This window comes from Oryza glaberrima, chromosome 10 (assembly GCF_000147395.1).
Source record: "Oryza glaberrima chromosome 10, OglaRS2, whole genome shotgun sequence".
In the NCBI taxonomy this organism is placed as follows: Eukaryota; Viridiplantae; Streptophyta; class Magnoliopsida; order Poales; family Poaceae; genus Oryza; species Oryza glaberrima.
Window position 1 is genome coordinate 17,748,036 of NC_068335.1, and position 27,771 is coordinate 17,775,806.

Consider the following 27,771-nt stretch of genomic DNA (forward strand, 5'->3'; position numbering starts at 1 on the left):
GAGCCGCGCGTCACGGCGCGGCGCGCACGACGCCCTGCCGCGCCGTGGCGCCGTCGTGCACGGCGGGAATAGACCATTTCTGACGGGACAAAACGCACGGTGCCGCCACCACCACCACCGCTTGACTCGACGGTTGACATCAGGTAGGCAGGCACGTTGGCACGGGCGCACGGCTTCAGATGGCGCATGCGGCGGTGAGATCGGTGGCGGTGCCACACCAGTAGCGACTAGCGAGCAGGTCCCTTACCGATTGGGCACAGTTACCGTACCCCGCCGTAAGGTGATTACCGTGAAAACCACACCGTAGATTTAAAAACTAGAAAAGTTACCGTGCATGGTAACCCTGATAACCGTGTAGTAACCGCGAGAGAGTGAGCGCACGGGCAATGCAAGTGCAACGGGGTTGATACGCCGCTGGCTTGGCTCGATCGGATTGATTGGCCAACGGAGCCGGACGTGTACCGATGTACCGTATACACGGTGATGGATGGGGCGAAATGGGGATTTTTCTTTTTTCTTTTCTTCTTCGGCGGAGCATCCGAAATGTCAAGGTTTCCTGCCGCGGATGACGGGAGCCGGCCGTGTGAATCCCGGTCGTTTTCATCACGGAGAAGACGAGTCGCTAGCTACAAGACTTTCCTCTGCTTCCTGCATCGGTTTCGCCGGGGAGAAAATTGGACGAAGGCCCGAGAGCTCAGTCTGTGCGAAAAATATGCATATGTGCAATCCAAGATGGTTGGTGTATGCATTGAGTATTTTTGGCCTTCGGCCGTCAGTGGATGAGCAAATGGTTGGCCCATATGCATTTTAACTGTGCCATTTGGTTGCCATTTGAACTGCTTCCAGAATCCAGAGTATGTATCCATATTATATAATTGTCGCTCCATCTGTAAGGTAGCCATACAAAAATAATGCATATCATCTGGTTATGATTTATGAATCGATGGTTCCAAGAATTAGCCACTCATGTAGCTTCTGAATGAAAAGAATCAGTATCTCTTATCTAACTCGCTTAACAATTAGCGATATGCTCCGGTCCAGTAAAAAGTAGCTCTACGGGTACCTCACGATACCAATAGTTTCCGATCGTTGGATCTAGCTTAATAGGATGGGTATTGTTAGATCTAGCGATCGTAAATGATTTGGTACCGTGAGGTACCGGATACTTTTTGTTGTACCGAAAGTCCGGAACAAATATCTAACAATTAACATACTGTGAAAAAAAGTTAGATAATAAGGAAGAACTTGTTGTAGAATAATTAAGAAGAAAATGTGAGTGTGTTAGACCCTGTTTAGATGGGACTAAAACTTTTTAGTACCTATCACATCGGATGTTTGAACACTAATTATAAATATTAAACGTAGACTATTAATAAAACTTATTCTATAACCCTGGACTAATTCGCGAGACGAATCTATTAAGCCTAATTAATTCATGATTAGCCTATGTGATGCTACAGTAAACATGCGCTAATTATAGATTAATTAGGCTTAAAAAAATTGTCACGCGAATTAGCTCTCATTTATGTAATTAGTTTTATAAGTAGTCTATATTTAATACTCCAAATTCATCCAATATGATATGGATTAAAGTTTAGTTCCTGGATCCAAACACCCTCTTAGAAGTTAAACACACGAGTCCTTTCGGTTGAAATCACATACTCCTACCACCGTGCTAGCAAGCACATCTCAAAGTTACCAGTACCAAGTCAAATACTAGTCAATTGCCAGATACTGAAACCTGGTACTCCATCATATGATCACAGGCTCGAAGAACCGTCCTAAGCTTGTAAGGTAGAGTTGTTGAGACTTGGACGCGAATTCGAGACCATTTCAATCGTGAGAGGGGAAACTTGTGTACGCACGCCTAGCCTGACTCACGGGCTTGCATGTAGTCTTCACAAGAACCGTTCAATTTGATTTCGTTTCAACATCAACACGTCAATAGGTGAAAATCACTACTATCCTCTTTTTTTTTATATGAACGCAGGTTTCGACGGTCACCAGATGTTGAGAGCTCTGTAATCTCTGAATTTAATTAGGAGGTTTTAATGTCCTGATGGTTTTCTTCTATTACTAAAACGAGAGCTGTTTTGATTTGGTTTCGTTATTAGATGGAAATTATGAATTATCTATGTCATACGGCGGCAAATATCCATACGGTGATATCACTTCAGTGCTGTGGTTTCTGAAGGAAAAGAAAATGGAGTCAAAGAAATGTGAATTTTAATTGAAGAACCATAAATATCATTCAGATAAACAAGTACTTGAGCTTCTGTTTGAAGATCTAGGACCAGTTGACGATGGGATAAATAAATCTGAGACACTTGGTTGTTCTTTAACACGGATTAGTTAACACTTCATATCAGTGTACTTGGTACCTCTGCTGAATCTCGAGAGCTTGTTGAAGGCGGCACGTGCAGATGATCCAGACACACCGATGTCTGATTTTATTTTTTGAGAAAAAACCTCAAATTTCAATGAATTCAATGGATTTCTTTTCATGTTTTGGGGCATGCTGGACACATATGCCAAATAAATAAACGCAGATAATTAGTAGCATATACTCAGTAGTATAGTACTATCCCCTTTAGCCAGGATTTGGTTTTGACTGTCAGATTAACCATAAAATATCATCCTCTGACTCAATGTTGCAACTATGATCCAGAAAACTTCTCGTTGACATGTTCGTAGAACGCATGCTCATGTTGCATTCACCGCACAAACGTAGCGATCTTTAATCATGTGGGGATGTGATTAGCAGGAACTTTTCAGATCAATGCACCTTTCTTTTTCAGCAAAATTTCAATTTGAGCACAAGGGTCTCTGTATCATGTGAAGGCAGCATATGCAGAGACAGAGTCTTCAGGACATGGCCCTGGCACACGCACAACATAGACAGATGATGATGCGTTCATTGCGTTGATACACCTGCCAATTTTTTTTTCAGAAAAATACTTCTGACAAAGACATGACGAGCAATCCGAACCCATAAGCCTTAGAAAATTCAGACCAAAAACATAAATAATCCTAGTATCCGCTTGAATGCAGATTTCTACGTGGGAGGTCATACGTTTGATAAATTTATTTACCGAATATGTCCGATATTTGATTCTGCTAGATCATAATTCATACGTGCTTGATATAGCTGGATGAAACTCCGTTTGCTACTAAAGAGGGATATTGTCCTGTTAAATAATAAAGAGATGCGAACCACGTTTCAACTCGGCCAAATGTCATGAAAGCACGGACGTCCAGTACACAAAGTAATCATACTGCCATCCTCATGAATAACTATCATGTAGCTGAAAGTACATCAGAAGGTAGCATATAGGACGTACAAATTTTTCATGCAACTGCCACAATTTCTGGACGGTGAGAAATTCGCAAGCCAACGGTAAAAGAGCACTTAAAAGTGAGAACATGCTGGTACCTCAACTTGATGAACCCTATATTCTAGGCTTCTACAGCCATACACGTAGTTATATTCTACAGCATACACACAGTCAGCACTGTGAAATCTCACGAATTCTGAAGTTAGAATCCTTTTACCAGCTACTTATATTCTACAGCCATACACACAGTCAGCACTGTGAAATCTCACGAAGCAACTTCTTTACCAGAATTATGTGAAATCTCACGAAGCAACTCTTTACCAGGTAGCAAGATTTAGTGACATTAGAATGCTGAAGCAACTTCTTTACCAGGTAGCAGGTAGCAAGATTTCAGTGACATTAGAATGCAAGAGCTGCTGTTCTAATAATGGTCATGGACCCTCTCGCGAATGGTCATGGACCCTCGCGAATTTTTAAGCAACATCTTTACCAGGTAGCAAGATAAGTGACATTATAACGCAAGAGCTCTACTGTTCTTATAATGGTTATAGTTATGGAAAAATTAAGGCTGGGGCAACCAAAAGAGGCATTTAATTGATGTAAAATTCCACCAACATACCGGACCAAATCCTCGTACATGACAAAACCGAGCACTGACACAAATAAGGTAGGTCAGAGGTTTTTAAGAGCGGAGGTCTCTAATGGCAATTCGCAACTTATAATCCTTCACAGGAGAAGACATGCAACAAAATCATGATTCCTTTTTCTCTTCTGCTGCCTCCTCAAATGTCTCACCAGGGACAAGCTCAGGAACATCATCATCGTCACCCTGAGCAGCTCCAGCACTGGCACCAGCCTCTTCACCAGAAGCACCAGGAGCCTGCTTTTGGAATTGCTCTGCAAGCCTCCGCAGATTATCCAAGTTGTCAGGACCTGAATAGGAGGAATAAACAAAGGTAAGCGAAGCTTCAACAGCTTTCAAAGATGAGGGTAAGTTATGGCCCAGTAAGTTACTTCAACATTTCAGTAAATTTTAGTAAATAAACAGAGGCTGAAGCATCAAGACAACAATAGGTGAAATGTTGGTATTGCTTATTATAAACTTCTAATTGGATCATTATTCATGAAACATTGTAAATTGCAACGAGAGGCATACCAAGTTGGTTGATAATTGATGGCAGCAGATCCTGCAGCTCTGTACAAAAAAAGGGAAACATAAAATTATTGTTATGTAAACACAAGAAGTTAATAATACAACTTTATAGAGCTAATATTATATTAGCTTGAGCAAAAAAAGATCTCTGAGAAATGGAAAGTCCAAATTAGGTCTTTCATACATATACATACTATGGGTAGCTATTATCTACTCTACACAGGAAAATAGAACAAAATGACAGGCTGAAATGTTGTTTTAAGATTTATTGATAAAAGCTACATTAGAAATGAAGTACAGGGCATGGAGAACATACTCTTTGTTTGTGGATTTCCACTGACAACCCATGTATTAGCACCAATTGAAGCTTGCACTGGAACAAAACCAAGAAATAAAATATAAGAAAGCAAGTAGATTACTAATCGTGTAGAACTTGCATTTTAGTATTCAAGTGATCTCACCTTTAGGATTCAGAAACTGAATAACCACATCATCCTTGAAAATGTTAACCTCTTCAATGCCAGGGATGGTGTTTACTCCTACTCTTTTCAGAGTGCTCTGAAGCCTTTTGTCATCTGTGGTTGTAGTCTTATGGACTGCCTTCTTCTTTCTGTCACCAACACAAAACTTATCATATCATAATTAGAATCCTAACAGCACTAGTATGAAACATCATGACTAGTGAGTAGTGAGTAATATACATCCTTTCTGACAATGCATGCTTAGATGACAATTATCCCGCAAGATTATTATCGGTAAACCATTAGTAGTGGTCATATGTTATCTAACAGTGTTTCTTATCTTTAACCCATAGATAATTACCAAGTTAAATAGCCTCAAGTCCCCTCATATTTAATATAGAGTGAAATTATAGCGAGCAAATGAATTTATGGAAGGAAATAGCAAGCATATAGAATTGGATATATATTTATTAATGTTCGTCTTATCGTAATACAAAAAGAATATAGTGCTACCATGCATATCACTACACATACATCAAAATGCACAACAAAAGCATTAAACATATACACCACTAGCCCAACATAAAGAAAAATGAATCAAACACAATGGGCAGCCAAATGTAACCATCAATATGCCGTATGCTGGTTGCAAATATAATAATAATACACACCTGCGCACGCTACCCTTCCCCCCGGTGCGCACAGCACCTGCCATCTTCTTGAGCTTGTCAACATTCATCTGCATAAGACAATAGATCAGTTCTTTCAGTAAAGTATGAGACAAGCCAAACTTAACTAGCTACAATCCTACAAAAAGTATATCAACAGAATAAGTAACAGAAAAGGAAAAAAAGTAAAGAACTTCTGACCACAAAACAAGACAACCCATCATATGCACCATAAAAGGCCAACAACAGCAGGTTCAACAAAGCAAACACATAGCATAATGAATAATTTGCCAATACAAAAGGTAGCTGACATGGATGGAACAGAAACACCGCAAGTTACTAAACGCTCATGTCTGCAGCAACACCGGTCAAAGATACTAGCACGTTATCACTGATCTTACTACCTGGCTAAAGCTACTTGTTCATTCCATTCTGTAAAACTACCGACTTGCCATTAAGCAGATTACTCATTGCGACCACTCCATTACATTCTGTAAAACTATCCATTTCGCATTAAACAGCTTCCACGTTGCGCTCACTCATTTCGTCTAAGAACTCCACTACAACCCAGTAAATCTCCATATTAGTTCCTCAATATCTCACCATCACCAAACCACTCAACGACCAACCAACTAGGCACCACGCCACCCTAGGCCACGGCACCCAAATCTAGCAAAAACCATCAACACTATCCACCAAACAGCCACAGCGCAATCGACTCATTCCTACCTTCTATAGCGATTCCCCTCACGAAAACCACCTCGAACGATTGCCGGAGACGCGTCGCCCCAGGCCAAATCTTGCAGAGGCTCGCCTACCTAAACCAGCCGAAAAGGCACAGATCCAACCACTCACTCTCCTAACCCCAAGCAAAATCGCAAGAAGAAAAACATACTTGATACTACTTGACGGGAGAGCTAGTGACGCCGGAGTAGCTCACCTTGGCTGTGGGGAGGAGGGGGAGCCGCGGCGGCGGCGGCGGCGGAGGCGGCGGCGCGGTGGGAGGAGAGGATAGGGGGAGTGGACGAAGAAGACTCGGGGAGAGGAAAAGGATAGGGCTCGAGGGGGGAGGCTGCCTGCGAGCCCTTTGGTTTTAGGGTTTTAACCCTTGGCGAATCCTGGCCGTCCGATCCGTCATGGGCGGGTGCGTGGAGGGTTTGTGGCTTTGTGCTGTGTCTCAGGTGCGTATTCGTTCATCCATGTTGCCGTGTTGGCTGCCTGATTCTCGCAGGCTGAAATTACACGGGTACTTAAGGGCTGTTTTGTTTTGATACAAAAATATGCCCTACCAATTTATAGGCAAATTGGATAGTATATGTGTTAGTTTGGATTGAGTTAAATATTTGATAGTGCCCTAATTCTATTTGGTCATATTCTAGAAGTTTCTTCCTTATACAATGAGAATTTGGCTTTATATTGGTAACAATTCAAATGATTGCTAAATTATTTTACCCTACCAATATTTTGGTAGTGCCAAAGTTTGCCTAGACTTTGGCACTACCAATGAATTGGTAGGGTAAAGAACCAAACAAGCCCTAAGATTTCTTCCTGTTCTTTTTACCAACCAATCTTACGTAACTATTCCATTTGTAATATATTCTTTTTACCAACCAATCTTACGTAACTATTCCATTTATAATATAGAAAAGACAAAGTGTTCAGGTAGTGTTTTTTAAAAAAAGAAAATGCTTACCATCACTTCCACAATCCTAAAAATAGTGTTAGTAGTATCCACTACATTAGATCAAAGGCAGAAAATTCTTGATGTTTCCACTTCAGCTCTTTTTAGATCCCATAATAAAACTTTACCATATCATATTGAACACACGTGCATTAAGTATTAAATATAGGCTAAAAAATAACTAATTGTATAAATTACGACTAATTTGCGAGACGGATCTTTTAAGCCTAATTGCTCCATGATTTGACAATATGATACTATAGTAAACATTTGCTAATGACGGATTAATTAGGCTTAATAAATTCGTGTCACGGTTTACTAACAGATTATGTAATTAGTTTTTTTATTAGTGCCCGAACATCGTATGCAACATTCTATATAATACCCAATGTGACACGCCAAAACTTTAAAACTTTACATCCCTATATCTAAACACCCCTTCATTTCATTAGACAGCAAGCATGCCTCGGTATTCACAAATGTTGCTCCGAGGTACAAGAAGACAGCTAAAAATTCACTTCGGCCGTCCAGAAGAAAACCATCCATTTCAAGACAGGGAAACAAGTGCAATTTGACAGAAGCGGCGGCCTTATTACATCATCAATAAACCACCTCATTATATGTGAGGCCAAAGCATATAGTTACATGTAAGCTAAAACGCTGTGGGATAGATATATTTACAGGTGATGTACACTCCTGAAACCAGCTAACTCACCAAAAGAAAAAGAAAAGGCCACTATAAACATAATCCTAGTAAATGGATTTGTACTCTACTGCCTAAACACTCGATTTGCTCTACTCAAGAAAACAAGCCCACCTTATCTTTCAAGCTGCTCTTCTTTTTCGTCACAAGTTCCCCCTGTCTTTGAACATCACAGCTCAGGTCTTTCTTCTCTGTTGCATGCTCCTCCTGCCTTTGAACATCACAGCTCAGGTGTTTCTTCTCTGTTGCATGTTCCCCCTGCCTTTGAACATCACAGCTCAGGTCTTTCTTCTCTGTTGCATGATTTGCATCCTGGACAACCTCTGGTTTCTTTTCATACCCTGAACATTTACTCAACAGAGGACCGAAAAATATGTTTAACATATCCTGAGCAACATCACATGTTGCGGTGAAACTTGGCGTACATTGCTGTACTTCTTGTTTGTTGATCTCATATCTGCTAGGCTCACTTGGAGCTGTATTTGTTTCAGCTGTGTCTGGCAATCCCTTCATTGATTGAGCATTCATCGTTGTGTCTGGCAATCCCTTCATTGATCTAGCATTCCTAGTTGTGTCTGGCAATCCCATCATTGATCGAGCATTTATTATTGATCCTCCTATATCTGCCTCGGTGGAAATTGAAGGACTGCAACGATTCTCACTGTATCTGGCTGTCTTTGTTGTTTTCACTTCATGCTGCTTCAATCTATCAGCTTTTACATACTGCAAAATGCAAATATATCAGCATATCTTCACAGAACCCCAGCTTGTTTTTAAAACAAAAAAACCTTCCATAAAGGTTACACATTACTGCTGTTTGCCAAAAAAAAAAAATCAGTAAATGGAAAATATGGGCTTGTTTGGATTGAAGCCAATTTTCACCCTCCAAAATTTTTGGCAACTACAATAGTATCACAAAGATGTTTGATTTGCTACCAATTTTTGCCCACACTAGTACAAATTCTATATACTACTACTACTATCAAATTTGGTAATGGCACAGCTACCAAAATATGGTAGGGCAAAATTTGGGTCTAAACCAAACAAGAGCTACAAGAATAGGCGGGACTATTCAACACAACATTCAATTGCACCCAAAAAAAAAAAACATATAAATGGTCTAAAATCCCATATAGAAGCTGTCATTAAAAAACAAGAAAAGATGATTCTAAGAATAACATTTTGGCTGCAGCAGAGTTAGAAATACCATATTATTCTTAGCCATGGCTCCAAACTCTAGACTATGTTGAAGAAGATAGGTTTATCTATAGTTTCACGTTTTCTGTCTTCAAAACTTACATCCACAAATTTGACAAGATGCAAGCCTAACAACATATCACCTCCTCTAGTCAAATTACAACTATTAAAGCAATACACAACGATAGAACCATAAGGCTCATATATTTATCCACTTCTTTTACAAATCGGATCTTCACTGTAGTTGTTCCGTGCATATAAGCACAACAATAAAACCTTGATCTTCCACATTAGACATGGCAAATTAAGCTAGAAAGAAGGGTATACTAAATGTCAAGTGCAAACAATTTAGGTAGTTTAAAATTAACATGACTTTAACTGGAGTTGAATCAATGATTTAATATTCACACAATATAAGCAAGCTAAATAGCAGCACCTGGGGGCAAAAAAGAAAGTAAAAATTGGAACACTGATAAAATATAATATAGTTTACCTCTTCAGCTATGCTCAAAAGATCTTCCACAGTAAGCTCTATATCATCATCAATTGATTCTGACGATGATACTTCTGGCTCAACATTGTCCAGTTTCCGTTTACCGCTGTTCTTTGGAGCAGATCTCCTGCTTACTTTCCTTGCATTCTTATTAGTTATTTTTGCATTTTCTCCATTATTATCATCTTTGACAGCATCCAAGCGCTTTCTCCTCACCTTTTTCCAACCCTGACACGGCTGCAAAGCTCCCAGTTCATCCGCATCCTCTTCATCCACAATTTTAACCTGCTTTCCCCTTTTCCTTTTGGCTAGCTTGATCTGATCCAAATCAGCTGGTTGTTTATTGGATTCCAACACCGGCTCACTCCGATATCGAGTCTTTGACACTTCATCGTTTGAGCATGGCTTCAGCATCCATGCGGGGAGGCAGCGCCTACCATTATCTTGTGAAACCGTACATGCTTCAGCCATCTTCTAACCAGGGGCGGACCTAACTTCGGGCCTGGGGATTCATCTGAAGCCTCAAATTTCTTGGAGAAAAAAAGAAGTTATTAGTTCTAGGTTAAGACAAAAGAGAAAAGCTTCCAGATCTGTGGAAGAGAAGAAATGTGGGTAGAACGAGAGGGGTGAGAAAGAAAGAGGATGCGCGTCCGCGCGGGTGCTCACCGGAGGCGGAAGCAGCAGGGCGCCGGCACCGGTGCTCGGGATCGGCGCAGCCGCGCAGGCGGCAGGCGAACTCGATCGCGAAGGAGACCTCTCCGGGAGGCGAGGCCGAGGGGGACAGGGAGATTGGCTTGGGCGGCGCAAGGAGTCAGAGGCGGGTGTGCGCGGCGGCCTGAAGCAGCAGGACGCCGGTCACCGCTGCTCGCCGTGATGGGGGAGATCGGCGCGACGGCGGAGGAGATGGTTGGGACGGGGTCCTACGTTCCCCGGCCGACGTTGTTGAGAGTATGGGCTTTCCGTAGTCTGTTCCCGGCCCGAGGCCCGGCTGAAACGGGCCGAACAGGATAAGAAAAGGTTCATTTGAACTCCCTCAACTATAGATAGGATCTGATTTCCCTCAACCACAAAATCGTGTACATTGCATCCCCAAATATTAAAACCACATATATGATTTAAGGGTGATTTTGTTCTGCATAGCATAATAAACTTAGTCTTTAGGGTTAATTTGATTAGATTCGTCCAAAATATCCATCTCCTCCAACTAAACTGAGATTAAAATGCTCAAATATCCTAATTAAACTCCCATAGTCCCATTCCCTCTCTCAAATTTCCCCCCGCCAAACAAGCTATTTCGGTTCGCTGCACACGTCCTGGCCCAACCCAGTTTACCCTAACGGCTTGTTTGGTAACTCGAGGGTAGAGGATTGAGAATTTATACGAGGGTATTGATGGTGAGATTAAGATGAGAATTTGATTTTTAATCCCAATACCTGTTTGGTAGAGGTGGTGGAAATTGATAGGGACTTTAGTTGGAGATTAGTTCATTAATGAAAATGGATGATTGAGATTTGTTTAGGCAAATTAAATGAGGAATTCCCTCTCAATTACCTCCTCCTACCCAAGTATTGAAAAAGAGGAAGTTCCTTTCTCAATTCCTCATCCTCATCCCACCAATATTCCCATGCCTCCTAACCAAAACAAAGCAGTTAATAGCCTCGTCCATCTAAACTCCTAATCCCTTGTAAAAACTCTCTCCAACCAAACGGGCCGTAAAATTCCCATCACTGAATCTTGCCACGACGCCTTTTCACGTCCAGATGACGGCTATGGCGAGTTCTCATGTCCACTGCTATACTCCAGTCCTATACGCTCAGTCGCTCATGGAAAGGGACTTCGATCGGCTCCGTGCGCAACATCTGTCCATACAAAACTCAAAGCAGCTCTTCTACCTCAAGCACACAAACACAATCTCTCTCCACTGCCTCGTTAATATTACTCCGCTTTTTAATATATGACCATTCCTTTTATTAAAAAATATATAATTATAATTTATTTTATTATGAGTTGTTTTATCACTTAAAGTATTTTAAGCATGAATTAAATAAGACGGATGATCAAACATGTAGTTAAAAGTTAATGGCGTCATCTATTAGAATATGAAGGAGTATTCATTCTGCTCTGCACAACGAAGAGCTCAGCCTACCACTTGACCATGGGTGGAGCAGCGCGACATGTTGCTGGCATGCTATTGAAGTCAGGCTCTAGCTTGTTTCCTTCCCGACGGTGAGGCCTGGTAATTGATGAATTGTCCCTGCACTGCCATGGTGAAACCTAGCCACGCCCATTAGAGCAGCATCGGTTCCTAGCCATGGGCATATGACGGCCGGGGGAGAGGTTGGTGTTGTTGTCAGGACCGAGGAGCTGGACCAATGCAAGTTGGCTAGTTTGTGGGGGCATCGACGGCAGGATGATATGCGAGTACCGCGGCAGACAGAATGACAGCAGTAGCGTCAGGTCCTTTCGGCCGGGCTAAGAGGAGGCATCGCAGGCGTCAGCCTCCTCGCTCTACAGGGTCAGGTCTCACAAGCCCTAGACACGAGCTCGATAGGGTTGTCATCGTTGGCCTACAGGTCCATGACGGTGATTGTGGCGTCGTCGTTGGAACCATTAACCATCCCCCCTGACTGCAATTGCCGCCATTGCCAACCTCAAGTCTTTGCTAACCTGAGGATACTGATCTAATCAGGCTGAGGCCTTCGGGCTAGGTTTGGATGTGATCTATTAATGGAAAAACATATTATGAGAGCCGTACACAACGACCTTGTCAATTAATCGCCCATGCGGGGACAGAGGGCGCCGCTTGATCGGACAAGCGCTTTGATAGACGCACAAAAAAATTGATCTGGCGATCAGCACGCGGACGATCGCAAGAAAATGGACTTTGTGCTTTGGTCGACGACCAACAATAGAATCTGATGCACGAGGCACGACGACGTACACAAATTTATCATATGTAAATTTATCGGAAACCTTGCGTATTCTTTTAAATAGATATATATGTGAAAAGTTTGCCTTACCGACATCTTTGAAATTAAGTTCATATTGACTTCAAAACCAATCAAACATTCAAACCTTATGCTTCCGATTCCATAATACTGAGGAGAGTCCAAATGCGGCATTTCTGGAAGCTTTTGCAGTTAGCCGCCGTCAGTCAACTGGAAACTTACAGTAAACTGAAAAGAACCCGACGGATATTAGACGAAGTTCAGCAAGTATATATACGCACTCTTTTGTCAAAGAAAATGACTTTCTACTGTGGATATTCTCTCCTACTGTTTCATCTCGCCAAGGCTATTTTGACTTCCGTTCAGGTCATCCTCGGCCCATTCGTGGAGTGGGCGACCTGGCGATTTGCGTGGCGTGACGTGACATGTTGACCTTCTCCATGCTGGAAGCCTGGAACAATAGAATTTTTTTCATTTTAAAATTTTTGTTTTTTAATATTTACAGAAATATTGTACATGCAAAAACATTTACAAAAGTAGACCCTGCCACTATCGGAGAGGGTGGCAGGTTAACGTGAGGGACGGACAAGATGAAAAAGTAACTAGAAAAATGCATTTTTGATAGAGTGAAAATTGCATTTACCCCCTTGCAGCCCTTGTAGAGGGCGGCAAGAGACCTCAGTGCACAGTACGCAAACCTTGCCACTCTCCACTTGGGCGGCATGGGCTATTTCTGTAAATATTTTGGTTGGTATAATATTTCTGTAAATAATAAAAAATAAAAATTTTAAAAAGAAAAAAGTTCTGGAACAATATGTCCCCATGCCCACTTGTTCAGGATGTGAGCCCGCAACTTCGGCAGGGGCTATTTGTTTGGTGGCCATGTTTAGGGCCTGTTTAGTTTGCGAAAAGAAAATTTTGGGTGTCACATCGGACGTTTGACCAGATGTCGGAAGGGGTTTTCGGACACGAATAAAAAAACTAATTTCATAACTCGCCTAGAAACAGCGAGACAAATCTTTTTAGCCTAATTAATTCGTCATTAGCACATGTGGATTACTGTAGCACTTATGGCTATTCATTGACTAATTAGGCTCAGCAGATTCATCTCGCGATTTCCCTCCTAACTGTGCAATTAGTTTTTTTAAAAATTTATATTTAATGCTCCATGCATATGTCCAAATATTCGGTGTGATGTTTTTGGGAAAAACTTTTTAGGAACTAAACAGGCCCTTACCATGTTAAATCTTTAGACGCGCCACAATTTTTATTTAGTGTTTAATTGGCTGAGTGTCACAGTTGAGTTAAGCCACACTTTATTAACATATTGGCCCACGCATCATATTCTTATTTTCTAGGCAAAACTTGTCATTGACTCATAATTGTGACCAACAAATTATTGGACACACTTTGTGTGGCTTGCTATAATTATAATAAAGTTAGCATCCATCCAAACAGTAAAAAAAAACTCAACCTATTAAGAAAATAACACTTAACACTTTAATATGTACGATAGTTCAGCTATAAATCTTATCCATACTTTATTTAACAAAGATCTCAACCATTTGATTTGGTTTTGTTGGAAGTTACAAAGATCGAGATTCGATCACACTGTGGCACTTCAGTGTTTGTAAGACGTTATTACAATGAATTTAGTACATGTATATTTTCATTCAAGTGGTTGAGTTGAAAAATTGCACTCTTCTGTAGTTTTGCCATACCACACCTTTCACTAGAGTGAATTAAGATTCTTCTTTCACATATTTATTTGCTCTCTTTAACTCTAAGGTATGGTGTCAGTCCACAAAATCATAAGTTCCCTATGGATCATGGTAACGAGACACCGCATATTATCTCATTGATATTTTTAGATGAATCATATTCATATCATGTTCGATTGTGTAGCTTGATAACCCTCAATTAACCTGAGATCTAATACACCGAGTAAGCCAAAGAGAGTATAGTTCAACCCCATCTCTCTTCTGCGGTAAGTCCACGACTCGTTTTCTTAGTCACGGTCTAATTCAACCCATTTTTTATTAGGAATTCACGAGTCATTTTTCTTAGCCGCCTATATTCGTTTGTCAAAAATATAGAACATTTTGAAAGGGATGTATACCATTGCAACATCTGTTTACTTGAAAACGACCCATCATTTGGAACACTTGATTTCTCAAAACTCAAAAATAAGTACAGTACATGTTGACTACTGTTGAGTTTTGGCATCCAATAATTAAGGCATAAGCGAGTCAATGCCCGCAAGCTTAGCAGCCACAAGGTAAATTCACGAATTATTGAAAGGAAAAAAAATGACACGCAATCGGCGTGGTCTACACGATCAAGTCTCATATGCTACACGGTTCACTATAAACTTCAAAAAATAGCTGTCAGTTTATCTATAAACTTTAAAATGGTATACCGTCAACATGTAGTGGGTCTATTTTTGCAAAAATGATTGCGTATTCACACACAAATGCGTGGGTTATTATAGTCCAAACTGCAGAATTCTGTTTAATCGTATCTTTTAGGATGGATATGATCATCCAATATTATCTTTATAAAACCATACATATCAGATTTTCTTGTATTATGTGTGGTTATTTGGATATCATATAGGAGTATATTTTCTTTCAACGATAAGAGGTTCTCTTAAATTAATGCAAGTATTTTGTTTTTTTAAAAAATCACACAAACTAGTTCATTTTATATAAATAATTTCTTAATTTGTTTCATACAAGGCCAGCTATAAATAAATGTCTATTTTGATTTAAAATATTAAGCGGGTTATTGTAGTGGATTATCTGCTTGAGTATAAGAATAAACTAATTAATCTAAGAAATAGACTTAACAAATATAACTTAAAATAATCACAATGTAGTAGAAAATAATTTCTGAGTAAACCTACTATTTTCTCAAAGGATGTAGCAAATAATTCTTTCAATATTCAAGTGAATAAGTTAAAATGAAATTTTGTCAAAACCGTCTAACCCGGACTCTTCCCATACCAAGAGTGTTTGGTAGAGAACTAATATTGCCACATATTTTTTTTTTACTAAAGTGACCAAGCTTAGTCTTGCCACACATTTATGGCAAATAGAATAATAAACTAAACTTAGATAAAGTTAGAAAAAAAAGTGTATGACATATGAGCCAGGTGATTAAGACTTAGACAAAATAGAGTTGTAAAGAAAAATCAAACACTAGTATTTACTAAAATTATAATATGCCTAAGATTAAATACAATAAATTTAGTTGAGCATATGCCAATGTCCCCACCATGTCAACCTCCCATTATTTATACCTCCTCGAATCAATCGCGTCTCCTTCCACTGCACACTTCCTCCTTCCTCGCTTCGCAATCCGGCCAAAAACCCAAAATCCATCCCCATCACTGCACCCTCCCACGCGCGCCGCTCACCGCGCCGACTTCTCGTGTTCCACTCCACTCCACCCGCCGGCGGCCGCCACCGCGGCGGCGATGCGCCGAATGGGTCGCCTCCTGCCCGCGCCGGCTATGGTAGTGGTGGTGGTGGTGCTGCTTGTGGTGGTGGTTGCCTCCCCGTGGGTTCCGGTCGCCGCCGCTGACCCGCAGGCCACGCTGCTCAACCTGGGGTGCAGCCAGTACAACGCGACCCCGACTGCCGCCTTCCTCGCCGCCCTCAACTCCACCTTCGGCGAACTCCGCGCCAACCTCTCATCTGGTGGTGGTGGTGAGGGGGGTGGGTTCGCCACGGCCGCGGAGCCGCGCGCCGCCGCGCCGGCGTTCGCGATGGCGCAGTGCCGCCCCTACGTCACGCGCGGGGACTGCGTCGCGTGCTTCGACGCCGCGGCCACGCGCCTCCGCGCCGCCTGCGGCGCCGCCAACGGCGGGCGCGCCATCCTCGACGGCTGCGTCGTGAGGTACGAGAGCGCGGCCTTCTTCGACCAGGCCACGCTCCCCGGGAACACGCAGGTGTGCAACGGCTCCGCTGTCGCCGGCGGCGGGTTCGCGGACGCGGCGCGGGGGCTGGTCGGTGACCTCGTGGCTGCCGTGCCTCGCGCCCCGGGGCTCGCCGCGGCGGCCGCGGGCGCCGGCGTGTACGCCGCGGCGCAGTGTGTGGTGACGGTCGGGGAGGGTGGCTGCGCGCAGTGCCTGGAGGTGGCCGCGAGGAACATCGACGGGTGCCCGCCCAATTCCGACGGCCGCGCCGTCGACGCCGGCTGCTTCATGAGGTACTCCGATAAGCCGTTCTTCCCCGCGAATGCGACCGTAGACCTGGCGCCATACTTGCGATCTGGTGAGTTCACTTAAGTTACGTATCATTTCTTCATGGTTTGCACGAATTGTTTAACCTAAAGGCTTCATGAAGTGTGTGGAGAAGTTTTTTCTAATGTGCTTTATACTAGGCGCCTAGGCCCATGCGTTTGCAATCGCGTACATATTTGTTATTCAGTTTGAACATACAAGCTGTATAATTTATTGACACGTTACAAAATAATTCTCTGCTCATTCTTAAAATCCGGTTTTCTGCTTCAACGTTCATTAGCCTGATATTAGCAATTTAGCAAAGATGTTCTGGTAGTCTATTTTTTAATGTTTAGCAGACAACTTCTCAACAACAATGAGATTTTCATTTTTGCAAGGATATTTCAATCAAGTGAAGACAACTTCTCAACAACAATGAGATTTTCTTTTTTGCAAGGATATTTCAATCAAGTGAAAGCTTATGTCTAAGAACCATGTGTCATATTGATGGATGGATTAGACAAGGAGATTTTGGTTGTGGGTCTGTAAAATAAGTCCTACTACATGGTAAAATAGTTCTGCAATGCTGTAGAAAATAGATGTGTGCTGTTTTTTATTTTTTGTGCCGTGGTCCATTTTTATACATTTCAGGAAAATCTTCTGCTGTCAGGAATTTAAATTTTAAAAGCAGTTTATTTTCAGGGAGTGGTCTTGGTTGAGGTCAGTTTAATGTAGAATTTCACCTGGGGAGCAATGTATTACACAAAGTTTACCAAAGCATAGTCAATAAAATATTATGCCTCATGTTCAAAGCTCTTCAGTTCAGAGCTCTTCCTGAATGATCTTTGCAGGGAAATCAGATCGGAAAGGAGCCATCATAGGAGGAATTTTAGGAGGTGTGGCCTTCCTGTTCCTTCTTGGTCTATTAGCTTTCTTGTGGACCTGGCGGTCTAGGAAGCTGTTGAAGCCTCGTAGAGGTAAACAACTATATTTGTGAAGTATACCACCTTCTTGGACTTAAACTTTATGTTCATGTCTAATTCTTCAACATGTTCTTAGCAGCATGGTCAAAGATCAGGTAGGCGTGTCATCTAAACTAATTTGATGCATTTCATGAACTTGTGAAATTAATCTACTTTAGGAAGTTGAGGTCATAGTCATACACGAAGGATATTGGCCATGTTTTTCCCCCTCTCAACACATGCTTTCAGGATCTCAATGTTGAAGGCCTTTAATTCTTGATATGTTTTTGTGGCATGTGAAGTCAACTTCTATATTTACCAATACCAATATCGTTAGGTGCATTTAGATCGGACACACACAAAATGGTATGTTTAATTTTGTCTTGAAAAAGTACTTGCATAATATTAATTATCATGGTTTCTGAATATGTCGATGTCCTGAAAAATCAGAAGTTATTTGCTGTTTTGGAGAATTTGTCAATGTCCAAAAAATCACTTGTTTGTTACCCAAAGGAGCAATCATTTCAAAATAAGGGCAAAAATTGATCAACTGGTGTAGGGAGAAGTTGTGTTTGTGTACATCATGTTCCCCAATGTATTGGAATCAAGCAAAGATCCATCTACATTTGTTTTGCATTTGCAAATTTAATCAATTCCACATGTTAAATAACTAACAAAAAAAGTTACCATGACCAAGTTTTGCAAACTACATTTTTCCATAGAGGGTTAATTGGAAAGAAAAGGAACCACGATCTTGTTTCTGTCTCTGACTGCTTTTCTTTAGGAGATATACTTGGAGCAACAGAACTGCAGGGTCCAACAAGTTTTTACTATCAAGATCTGAAGGTTGCAACCAATAATTTCTGTGAGGAAAGCAAACTTGGAGAAGGGGGTTTTGGAGATGTATTTAAGGTATTGCAATCTTCAACTGTTGAATCATCTGTATAGATTTTCATACAAGATGCAACTATAAATAGAACAAGAACATCTGATCATCAGTATTGATTTGTTTGACTGTACTAAATGCCAAAATAAATCCATTTGTGACAGGGTTTGCTGAAAAATGAAAAAACTGTAGCTGTAAAACGGTTGACAGTGATGGAAACTAGCAGGGCCAAAGCAGATTTTGAAAGTGAAGTGAAGTTGATTAGCAATGTTCATCATCGGAATCTTGTCAGGCTTCTTGGTTGCTCTAGCAAGGGCTCGGAATGCCTGCTTGTTTATGAATACATGGCAAATGGAAGCCTCGACAAGTTCCTCTTCGGTATGCTTCTCAGTTCTTTCTTCTTTATGTTGTTTAAATTTTCTGTGCATTTGTTGGATATATGGATGATATTTTTGGTGCACTTGATATTTCCATTTGACTTCACACTTCTATTACTAGACACTCCTATTGTTATATGTAGTTTAAGAGGGGAATTGCTTTGCTAAAGATCAAGTTCAGACTGCAGTTAATTAGCTTAAGATGATAGTGCTGACCTACGTTCTCTTTTGACAATGGCCTTGTTTTATCTTAACAGGTGATAAACGTGGTACGCTTAATTGGAAGCAACGATTTAACATCATCGTTGGCATGGCTCGTGGCCTTGGATATCTTCATCAAGAATTTCATGTCTGCATCATACATCGTGACATTAAATCTAGCAATGTTCTTCTTGATGATGAGTTTCAGCCAAAGATTGCTGATTTCGGTTTAGCAAGGCTCCTACCTGATGATCATAGTCATCTCAGCACTAAATTTGCAGGAACATTGTAAGTTCGAAGATGAAAATATTGCTTTAGGGACATATATCGTGTTTCTAATTATATTCACTTAAGCAGGGGTTACACAGCTCCTGAATATGCCATCCATGGGCAACTCTCTGAGAAGGTTGACACATACAGCTTTGGTGTTGTCGTTTTGGAAATAATAAGTGGCAGGAAGCTCAATGATGCAAGGCTGGATCCTGATAGCCAGTACCTACTTGAATGGGTATCCGTTCTTCTAAAAACTTTCTTTCTCTTGTATGCATACCACAGTTTGCTTGCATATTTTCTCATACAACCTTACCTGTCTTTTACTTGTGCTTATGGTTATATTCCTACGCATTGCTAACTTGGTGACATGAATGCATTTGCTATTCTTTTACTATAATAAGTATCAGTTTTGATAAAGTTATTCCCAAGCAAAATTGGTCCATGTTAAGATCAGGACTAAACAATTTGAATTGTTCATTTTCAGTTTGAAGAAAATGCCTCTTGTAGTGACTGTATTGAGATTTTGTTATGTGCCTACCCATACTGCATTTTCCTACATGGCGGCTTGATTTTGATCATGCCTGCTTGTTGTACAGGCCTGGAAGCTTTATGAAAACAACAACTTGATTGAATTGGTGGATAAATCATTAGACCCAAAAGAATATAATCCTGAAGAGGTGAAAATAATAATACAGATAGCCCTTCTCTGCACTCAATCAGCTGTTGCTTCACGTCCAACGATGTCAGAGGTAGTTGTGTTGTTGCTGACCAAAAATTCTTCAGAGTTCCAGCCCACTAGGCCTACTTTTATTGATGCAATAAGTAGAGTACGAGGTGAAACATCCTCCTCCAGTTCATCTTCTGCATCCAAGGCCACTATTTCGATAACACAGTATTCAGCCAGGTAAAAAAAAAGTTGTATATGATGTGCTTCTCTTTTTTTTTGTAACTTCTATATTTGTATCTGTATCTTTGTTTTATGCAGCAACAAGTGGATGTTTACTTGTGAGCATAAACAAAAACAGTGTAAATCATCTGAAATCTCTCTCTCTCTCTCTCTCTCTCTCTCTCTCTTGTCCATGTAACTATGAGTCCCATAGCATTTGTCCTTGTAACTGTTCTCAGACAAATCACTGCACTCCTTGTATGCTCGGATCATATTTGAGTGAAAATTTGAAAACTTGCCTTGATATTTATGTCATCCTAGTTCGTATTCACCTGATTCTAAACAGGAAACATATTCAACTATAGGTTTTGATGATTGAAAATTACATGTTCAAGAATTGAGGCCGCCGCTGAACATAAACCATTCCTCTATCGCATACTGTTATACTGTTATGTATTTCTGTGGATTAATTCATTTTTTCTTCCCTTGCCTTTGTGTGTGCCACATAAACTGGCTTTACTAGACAACAAACAGACAGTAATGAGATGGCAGCATCCAAGTTGATGCACACCAGTATAATTGTTATCATATTATTGGTTGATGGAGACAATTCATCAACTGTAATTGTTCCCACATTGTTTCTTGATGTAGACAGATCACCTGCCATCATACTAAACCCCTTTCTGTTTTATCAGTAAATAGTTCCACCATGGGTCTCTTGTTTGAGATATATTAATTTGTTATATATATATATATATATATATATATATATATATATATCCCGCTGACAATTATAGAGAAAAGGTGATAGTGACTACCATGACCATTGACCGTTTGCTCTCTATTTTGTTTATCGTACTAGGTTGTTGAGGTAAATTAACCTATCTATGGTTAAATTTAGGCTTGTTCAGACCAATGAGTTTCAGATTTGACAGTGCTTTCTTGCCTGCCATGGACACTCTATCACAATTATGTTCAGTATTTGAATCTGGAAAGCAGCCTTCTGTAGTATACTTGTATAAGCTATTTTCTGTGATGTATTGACGAAGTTCATACTGTTAATGGTTTTTTATGACGCACATTTTGTATTTTCTGAGATGAAATTTTCCAGAATTTTCAGCATCAGAAAATGTATATAAATAAGAATGAGAGCATATATCATGTTCTTTTTTTTTTAATTAGGAGCCTAGTGAAACAATTGCTTATTAATAGAGAGTAGTAAGAATGTAGTAGTATAACATGAATACAGAACTTGCCAAACATCAGATATATGATGTATAAATTCCAAAAAACTGGTATCACTCCAAGTGATTACTATTGCTGTCCCAACCTAAAGATGTATAGTGTAATATTGGTGAAGTTATTGTTTTTTGGGGACATGTGGGTTATGTGGTCTTAAAAGAGATGTAACATTTATTTAAATTTATGTGTTTTCACATGAGGATTGCAAAATTTAAGTTCATGTTTTACAGTTGCTTTGACAAAAACAAAAGTTCCGTACAATAAGAATCCTATTTTTTATGTTTTTTTCCAGAATATATGAACAGCATTCACCTTGGAAGGAACCCTTTAGTTGTTCAGTATCCATGTCTCTGCCAGATATGTGAAAGTATTCTAATAACTTTGCAGCTTCGACAAATTGTCTTTTGTTTTTTTATCTATATATTTTGTCTTTCTATGTTTAGATATGTAGTTTGAAGGACAAATACAAAACCTTTATACTTACACAGGATTATGGGGAGTCCAGCTTGGATTGTCAAAATAAAGAAATAGACACCACAAGGAACCTTTAATTTTTTAGGTACAATATTACACAATAGGTTTGCAAATGTAGTATGTACCCGCAACTGTCTTAGTAATTTTTTGTCTTGGTTATGATACTGTTTGTGATTACAGTTGGTTATAGAGGGAGCTTAACAACAAACCTGTATGATGTAATTAATTTGGTAGCGAACCTCATGACAAGATTGCATAGTCATGGTCTGTTCTTATGTCTGTTTCGTATGATATTCCTGACTTCTTAGAAGTTAGAACTTATAAGTATCCTCATGCATGAATGTGGTGTGTAAACTAAATGCGTGGAAAGGCAAACTGAAATTTTGTAGGTAAACTCTTTAGGTTATATACAGATTGTAGGAGAAAAGGAACAGAAGTCCAACAGGCATGTTTTGCTAAATTTGTCCTTTATCTCTCTTCTTTTGTTGCATTAGCACCTGCCTGCCTGTTCCACATATTTAGGCCAAAGCTTTGCTTTGCACTAAATCTATGTTTACTCTGTTAATGACAAAGTGCTGCAAAGTACAAACCTATGAATTTGCACGAAACCTGTAAAGTTCGTATTGTGGTAGGTGGAAATTTTCTTAGCAACAACTTTGGCATCTGTTCCAGGAAAACATTCATGAAATGTTTTTCTTTTTTTTTCAAGAAGTATAGTAAGATTATTTCCACTGGTATTACTGATTTTGTTCATTTGTTCCAAGATGGCTATGACTTAATTTTGCCCAGTCTTATTGGGCTCACCATCCAAACCTAGCCAAGTGGGCCAAGTTGGGTGAAATGCAGCTTCTGATCTTACCTGCTAAGTCTCATGAGGAATCTGCAAAAGCGCTTGTTGCAGGAAGGTGTTAATATCCTTTAGTACAATAACTTGAAATATCTGGGCTAATGGAATTCACAGTTGAGTCCATTTCAACCTGAATGAATGGTGCAAGATAAGCATGTCTCTTATATAGTTTCTATATAAAAGACCTTATGTAGTATGTCTATCCATTTTTCAATAGCTTATTGTTTCATTTACACAGCATTATTGGCAGCAAGTGAACTGGTAATCTAGGAAGGACCGCATAAATTTCATCATTCAGGACTACCGCCATTCACCATAGTGATGAATCAACTAGAATTTTGAAGTATGCATAAGAATCAGCAATTGGTAAAATTAGGAACCACAATAATAGGTGCTGCTGATGCGGTGCTGATTTCTGGGGCCTATTAGATTGTGATCATGTGGCTGTTTCATTCAATTACATTGTGATCTCACCGACCAAATTGCTTTTGCCTGTCTCTAATAAATCTTTACTGACTTTTTTGTCTTTTTGTTCTAACGTTCTGTATGAAGATAAAATTTCTATATCAGATTGCAGCAACTCGATAGAAGTGCTTATGCATGAAGATGAATGATTTGCACCGTGATGTTGAAATTACATTACTTAAAACTGTGTTAGACTAGGACAGGATTTGAGCTGCCTTCTCTTTTATTGGAAAAAATATGACTTGTGGGGTACATGCAGGGTGCAGAGATGATGGAATCCAAGCAGGGACAAAGGGGCATATCGTATTTGTTTCTGTTCAAGATCCATTCTTATCTCACATATAGATCTGACAGTTTCTGGCAATGCAGATTCTCTACATGTGTTTCTGATTATCTCATCCTCATGTAGCACAGGAAGAATTTTACATTCAAGTGATCAATAATTTGAGGTCACGAAACTGGGGCCTGGGGGCAATGAGTCATGCTGATGGAGCTTGGCTGAGCTGATCGTTGGATCATCTATTATCTGGAACATATGGAGGTAATCTGGCACAGTTATTGAAGCTTATGGAAATTACTGTCGTAATTAAAGCTAATCCATTCATCTAATAGTTCATCTCTTTTTATAGTTTAAATTTTATGTTGCTTCCAGCCCGCTACACCACACATGCTGATATTTTAGCCCACTTGACGTCAATTCTGGTGCCCAATATTTGCATTCTAAAATATTCTTGCATGCAATGGAGATAATAGCATACTTTTGTCTGGTTCTTCTAAAAGAAAAGAAGAGCACCCCTGCATCCTGTATTTTAGGAGCCAACTAATTCTCTTGGCATTATTTTGTCTAGAATGTCATATGAAAAATGGATAGAACATTCATGCAAGAAAAAAAAGCCTAATATCTGTGTTAAGCATGGAAATGACAGGTTTGCCAACATAAAATACTCAGACAAGTACAATGACAAATATACATATTGCAAGATGTAGGACACGAATGTTTAGACATCAATCACTGGTGCTACAAAAACAAACTATGCGTTACCTTGCATGCGTTATTTATTATTTTTTGTATTAGATAATAACCAATTTATGTTCCTTACTTCCTTGTGAGACAAAGTGTCTTTATTTTACCCTCATAATTTCAGGCTGTGCTTAAAACAATTAAAAAACAGCTGTTTTTATGTCCACCAGAAGACAGGCATTGTCTTTCTTCTGTCCTTGTACTTGGTGTGCTTTAAAATAGGGAGGAAATAAGTACTTAACAATTGGTGTGTTGTTCACACCTGCAAGTGTAAGCAAATATTGTGCAGCATACGTGCTTGAGAACAACATGTGTCTTGTCATCCGTTTAATTATCACAACTAGGAGATGAATATTCTAGGGTGCATTATTAAGGGTGGCTCATGCAGACTAGGAAAGATTGTCCTTTCAGTTTAGGGGGCGATGATCAAATGCAAATAATCTAATAAGAAATCAGCACAAAAGAAACAGGGGTTTATCTTGATTGGTAAAGGATGGCTCATTTCCTATCAGAGTCGTTAAAGCCTGGCCAAATTGGATTTATGAGAAATGTCCTAAAGTGAAAAGGAGATAAGTGGCAACATGGGCAATGGCCTAATATGAGACAACAACTAATTTAAACAAATAAAAATCAAAAGATAATAGTGGGACATGACCATCTGATGAAGTATATGACAGCTTCTAATTGTTTAATCATGCAAGTGGTGAACATGTCATCAAAGAAGCATGAGTGCATGACCATTTGGAAAATACGGCATGTCTATATATGTTGATCCTCTTTGCTTCCTTCCCCTCTCCACCCGTACATGGTGTGCTTGCATGGGAAAAGGTTCTGCCTCTATTATTTATGTGTTTCAGACTACGTATTTAGGGTACTTACGTGAAATAAAGGGAACTTGTTTTTGCCAGATTTTCTGATATGATATAACAGATGTGCAGTGTAGGTGTGTGACCCTGCAAATGTTTTTAGTGAATGCAATCACCGGTGCCACAAACCTTTTCAGACTGAGCTGATTCTGAGACTTTCATGCTGATCAAGTGCAGTCATCACAAGAAAAGGCACCTTTATATTATGTCCCCTTTGTCTTCCTATTACTGAATAGTTCTGTAGTGGTCCCATTATCTTATATATCATTAAAATTGGGACATCTATTCCCACTTTTCTGTGACATCATTGGCATATCTTTGCCAGGGAATTTTCTTCCTTCGTGCGCCAAGGAAATAAGTCTCTCTCTGTGAAATTCATGCTGCTGACAGGGATATCATTCTGCAGTTGGAAAGAACCGCAGGTATTAGACTGTTTCACACTGCTTCATAGACGCTTGCATCTGTTTTATACCATCACATACATATCCCCTTGTTTCCATGCATACTTTATTTGCATCCTACTGTTCTGCTCTAAAAAGCTTATTTTATCTTCTATAAATTATTAACTGGTAGAACTGAATAATCTGTCTTGAGGAATTATTCCTTATGCATTATAATAGGAAATCTTTGATCTGCCATCTCCTGGACAATCAATAGCTTTGTCCATTAGCACCACCAAATTCCATTGGTGTATTCTCTTCAGTGGCGCACAGTCACACTGCATGCACACTATGGAAGGGGAGAAAAGGCAATGCAATGCTCTCTGTTGGCATGAAAACTTGAGCTTTAGTAGTAGGTCAGGACCACCATTGTACTCTACCAGCCATATGTAAGATGATGCGCCCGGCGAGTGTCCTGAGGCTATAAAGCCCGAATCTCCTTGGGCCCAACCACACCATGGCTTTTCATCCTCCCAATACCAAGTAGTTCCAAAAACTAAAGGGGGGGACTCAGTGGAAAGGGTGTGCCTGCTCTTTTCCATACAGATTTGTGTTCATCAATGGCGTAGGGGATCTCATGAGGTCATTGGGCTCTTTGCAAGTGGGGAGGAAAAGGGAGATCTAGGAACGACTTAGTGGCCCACCTTTTTTTCTCTTCCTTTTTTCCCACAAGGACGAGCTCATGGATTGGAGAAGGAAAGCGATTCTGCATTTGGGTCTCAAATCTTGGGGAAGATCATGTAGTGTACTCTCCACTCAATCGGCAATGAGGCATTTTGTTATTGCATGATGGCACCCTGACCCTGATGATCATGCATAGGCCAAAGATATCAGACGTGAGAGACCTGGTCTATATGTATGTGGTCACTAGGATAGGATGCTAACAGCCTTGTGCGGTTTTTCTTTTCTTCAAGCTTTCGGTTTATCGTCACACCTCTAGATATTTGCAGGTTACACAGTTACAGCACTAATTTTGGACGGCTTGGCTTTGCTTAGTTAGTGGCTGGTTTGCAAGTTTTAAGGTATATTTGCAATATGCGATGGCAATGAAATTATTCTCAAGCGCTTGATAGACAATACTAGGGTACACATCAACATCAAGCTCATGCCGTATCTTATTTTACTTGGAAACTTTGGAATGGAGATATGATTATTAAGTATATGTTCCTTAGTTGTTTAAGCTCTTCTTAGCTTGGGATTTCTAAAGGAAAAATATTGTGCTGCTTGGAGCAGTTGCACAAAATATTGACTACAGGTTTATGTCTTCTATAATGATTTCAGTATGTGCTGATGTATTCCGGTAGGCAATGTAATGTTACTCTTCATTGTAAAAGCTCAGTGGGATATTGGACGTAATCTCCACTGATACTTGGTCTGTTCTTTTAAAAGACTTTTCTTTCATCCATGGCAAACATTTCAGCTATTTGATACTGTTGTACGATTCTATTCTTGACATTGGTAATGACCCAACTAGATTATATTCCCTTGGCGCAGATTGCTTCCGAATGAAGACAAGATAACATATTGTAAGGTTCTCTTTTTTCTTGCAAACTGCAGTTGCAACGCAATTCCTAAACATAACAAAAAGCCTGAGAATTAATATCGTAAGTGCGGAAATGTCAACTGCTTTCTATCAAAAGAAAAGTAGCTATAGGGATAAGAAAAACTAATCATATATATAATAGCAACATGCTTCTTTCCAATGCACGTTGGCAGAGAATGAAAAAGTAGATAAACAATTTCCTGGATGAGTCAGCTAAGTTTTGCCGCATCATCAAATTCATAAGGTAGAGAAACCTTCTTTCTTTTTTGTTGAAGATCTGGAACTCAAATTTTGTTTTGTCATTAGGTTATGGTGGTGTTACTTGACGATGAGTGGACTTCTTTTTATATCAGAGAAATGCACCAACCTTCTAACTTCACCAAGACAAGTAAGCATATTTGTCTTCAGTTCTATATTTATATAT

The 27,771-nt window shown here is 40.0% G+C and overlaps 3 protein-coding genes across 3 annotated transcripts; 1 reads left to right on the forward strand and 2 right to left on the reverse strand.

Moving 5' to 3' along the window:
- Positions 1–3,904: 3,904 nt before the first annotated feature.
- Positions 3,905–6,699, reverse strand: LOC127753548 (basic transcription factor 3-like). The gene is made up of 6 exons (XM_052279030.1): positions 6,558–6,699; positions 5,621–5,688; positions 4,950–5,098; positions 4,805–4,861; positions 4,492–4,530; positions 3,905–4,268 (listed from the first exon to the last, which is right to left on the reverse strand). Exons 2-6 carry the CDS (start codon positions 5,686–5,688, stop codon positions 4,087–4,089), a joined length of 495 nt encoding a protein of 164 aa, XP_052134990.1. The 5' UTR covers positions 6,558–6,699; the 3' UTR covers positions 3,905–4,086.
- Positions 6,700–7,690: 991 nt separating this feature from the next.
- LOC127785741 (uncharacterized) lies at positions 7,691–10,602 on the reverse strand. The gene is made up of 3 exons (XM_052313144.1): positions 10,358–10,602; positions 9,692–10,221; positions 7,691–8,724 (listed from the first exon to the last, which is right to left on the reverse strand). The coding sequence occupies exons 2-3, from the start codon at positions 10,160–10,162 to the stop codon at positions 8,098–8,100; spliced, it is 1,098 nt and encodes a 365-aa protein (XP_052169104.1). The 5' UTR covers positions 10,163–10,221; positions 10,358–10,602; the 3' UTR covers positions 7,691–8,097.
- A 5,379-nt stretch (positions 10,603–15,981) lies between these two features.
- LOC127786067 (cysteine-rich receptor-like protein kinase 2) lies at positions 15,982–21,139 on the forward strand. Its single transcript, XM_052313392.1, has 7 exons — positions 15,982–16,916; positions 17,716–17,841; positions 18,611–18,738; positions 18,877–19,090; positions 19,347–19,578; positions 19,648–19,798; positions 20,160–21,139. The coding sequence occupies exons 1-7, from the start codon at positions 16,118–16,120 to the stop codon at positions 20,469–20,471; spliced, it is 1,962 nt and encodes a 653-aa protein (XP_052169352.1). The 5' UTR covers positions 15,982–16,117; the 3' UTR covers positions 20,472–21,139.
- Positions 21,140–27,771: the final 6,632 nt, after the last annotated feature.

Bases quoted from the DNA above. Each gene is read 5' to 3' on its own strand.
- LOC127753548 (XM_052279030.1), bottom strand. From the start codon at position 5,688: ATGAATGTTGACAAGCTCAAGAAGATGGCAGGTGCTGTGCGCACCGGG. The intron at 5,099-5,620 runs GTGTGTATTATT...TGTTGGTGACAG, and splicing joins GGGAAGGGTAGCGTGCGCAG to AAAGAAGAAGGCAGTCCATA. The intron at 4,269-4,491 runs GTATGCCTCTCG...CCTCCTATTCAG, and splicing joins ATCAATTATCAACCAACTTG to GTCCTGACAACTTGGATAAT.
- LOC127785741 (XM_052313144.1), bottom strand. From the start codon at position 10,162: ATGGCTGAAGCATGTACGGTTTCACAAGATAATGGTAGGCGCTGCCTC. The intron at 8,725-9,691 runs GTAAACTATATT...TGCATTTTGCAG, and splicing joins TTTTGAGCATAGCTGAAGAG to TATGTAAAAGCTGATAGATT.
- LOC127786067 (XM_052313392.1), top strand. From the start codon at position 16,118: ATGCGCCGAATGGGTCGCCTCCTGCCCGCGCCGGCTATGGTAGTGGTG. The intron at 18,739-18,876 runs GTATTGCAATCT...CATTTGTGACAG, and splicing joins GTTTTGGAGATGTATTTAAG to GGTTTGCTGAAAAATGAAAA. The intron at 19,091-19,346 runs GTATGCTTCTCA...TTATCTTAACAG, and splicing joins CCTCGACAAGTTCCTCTTCG to GTGATAAACGTGGTACGCTT.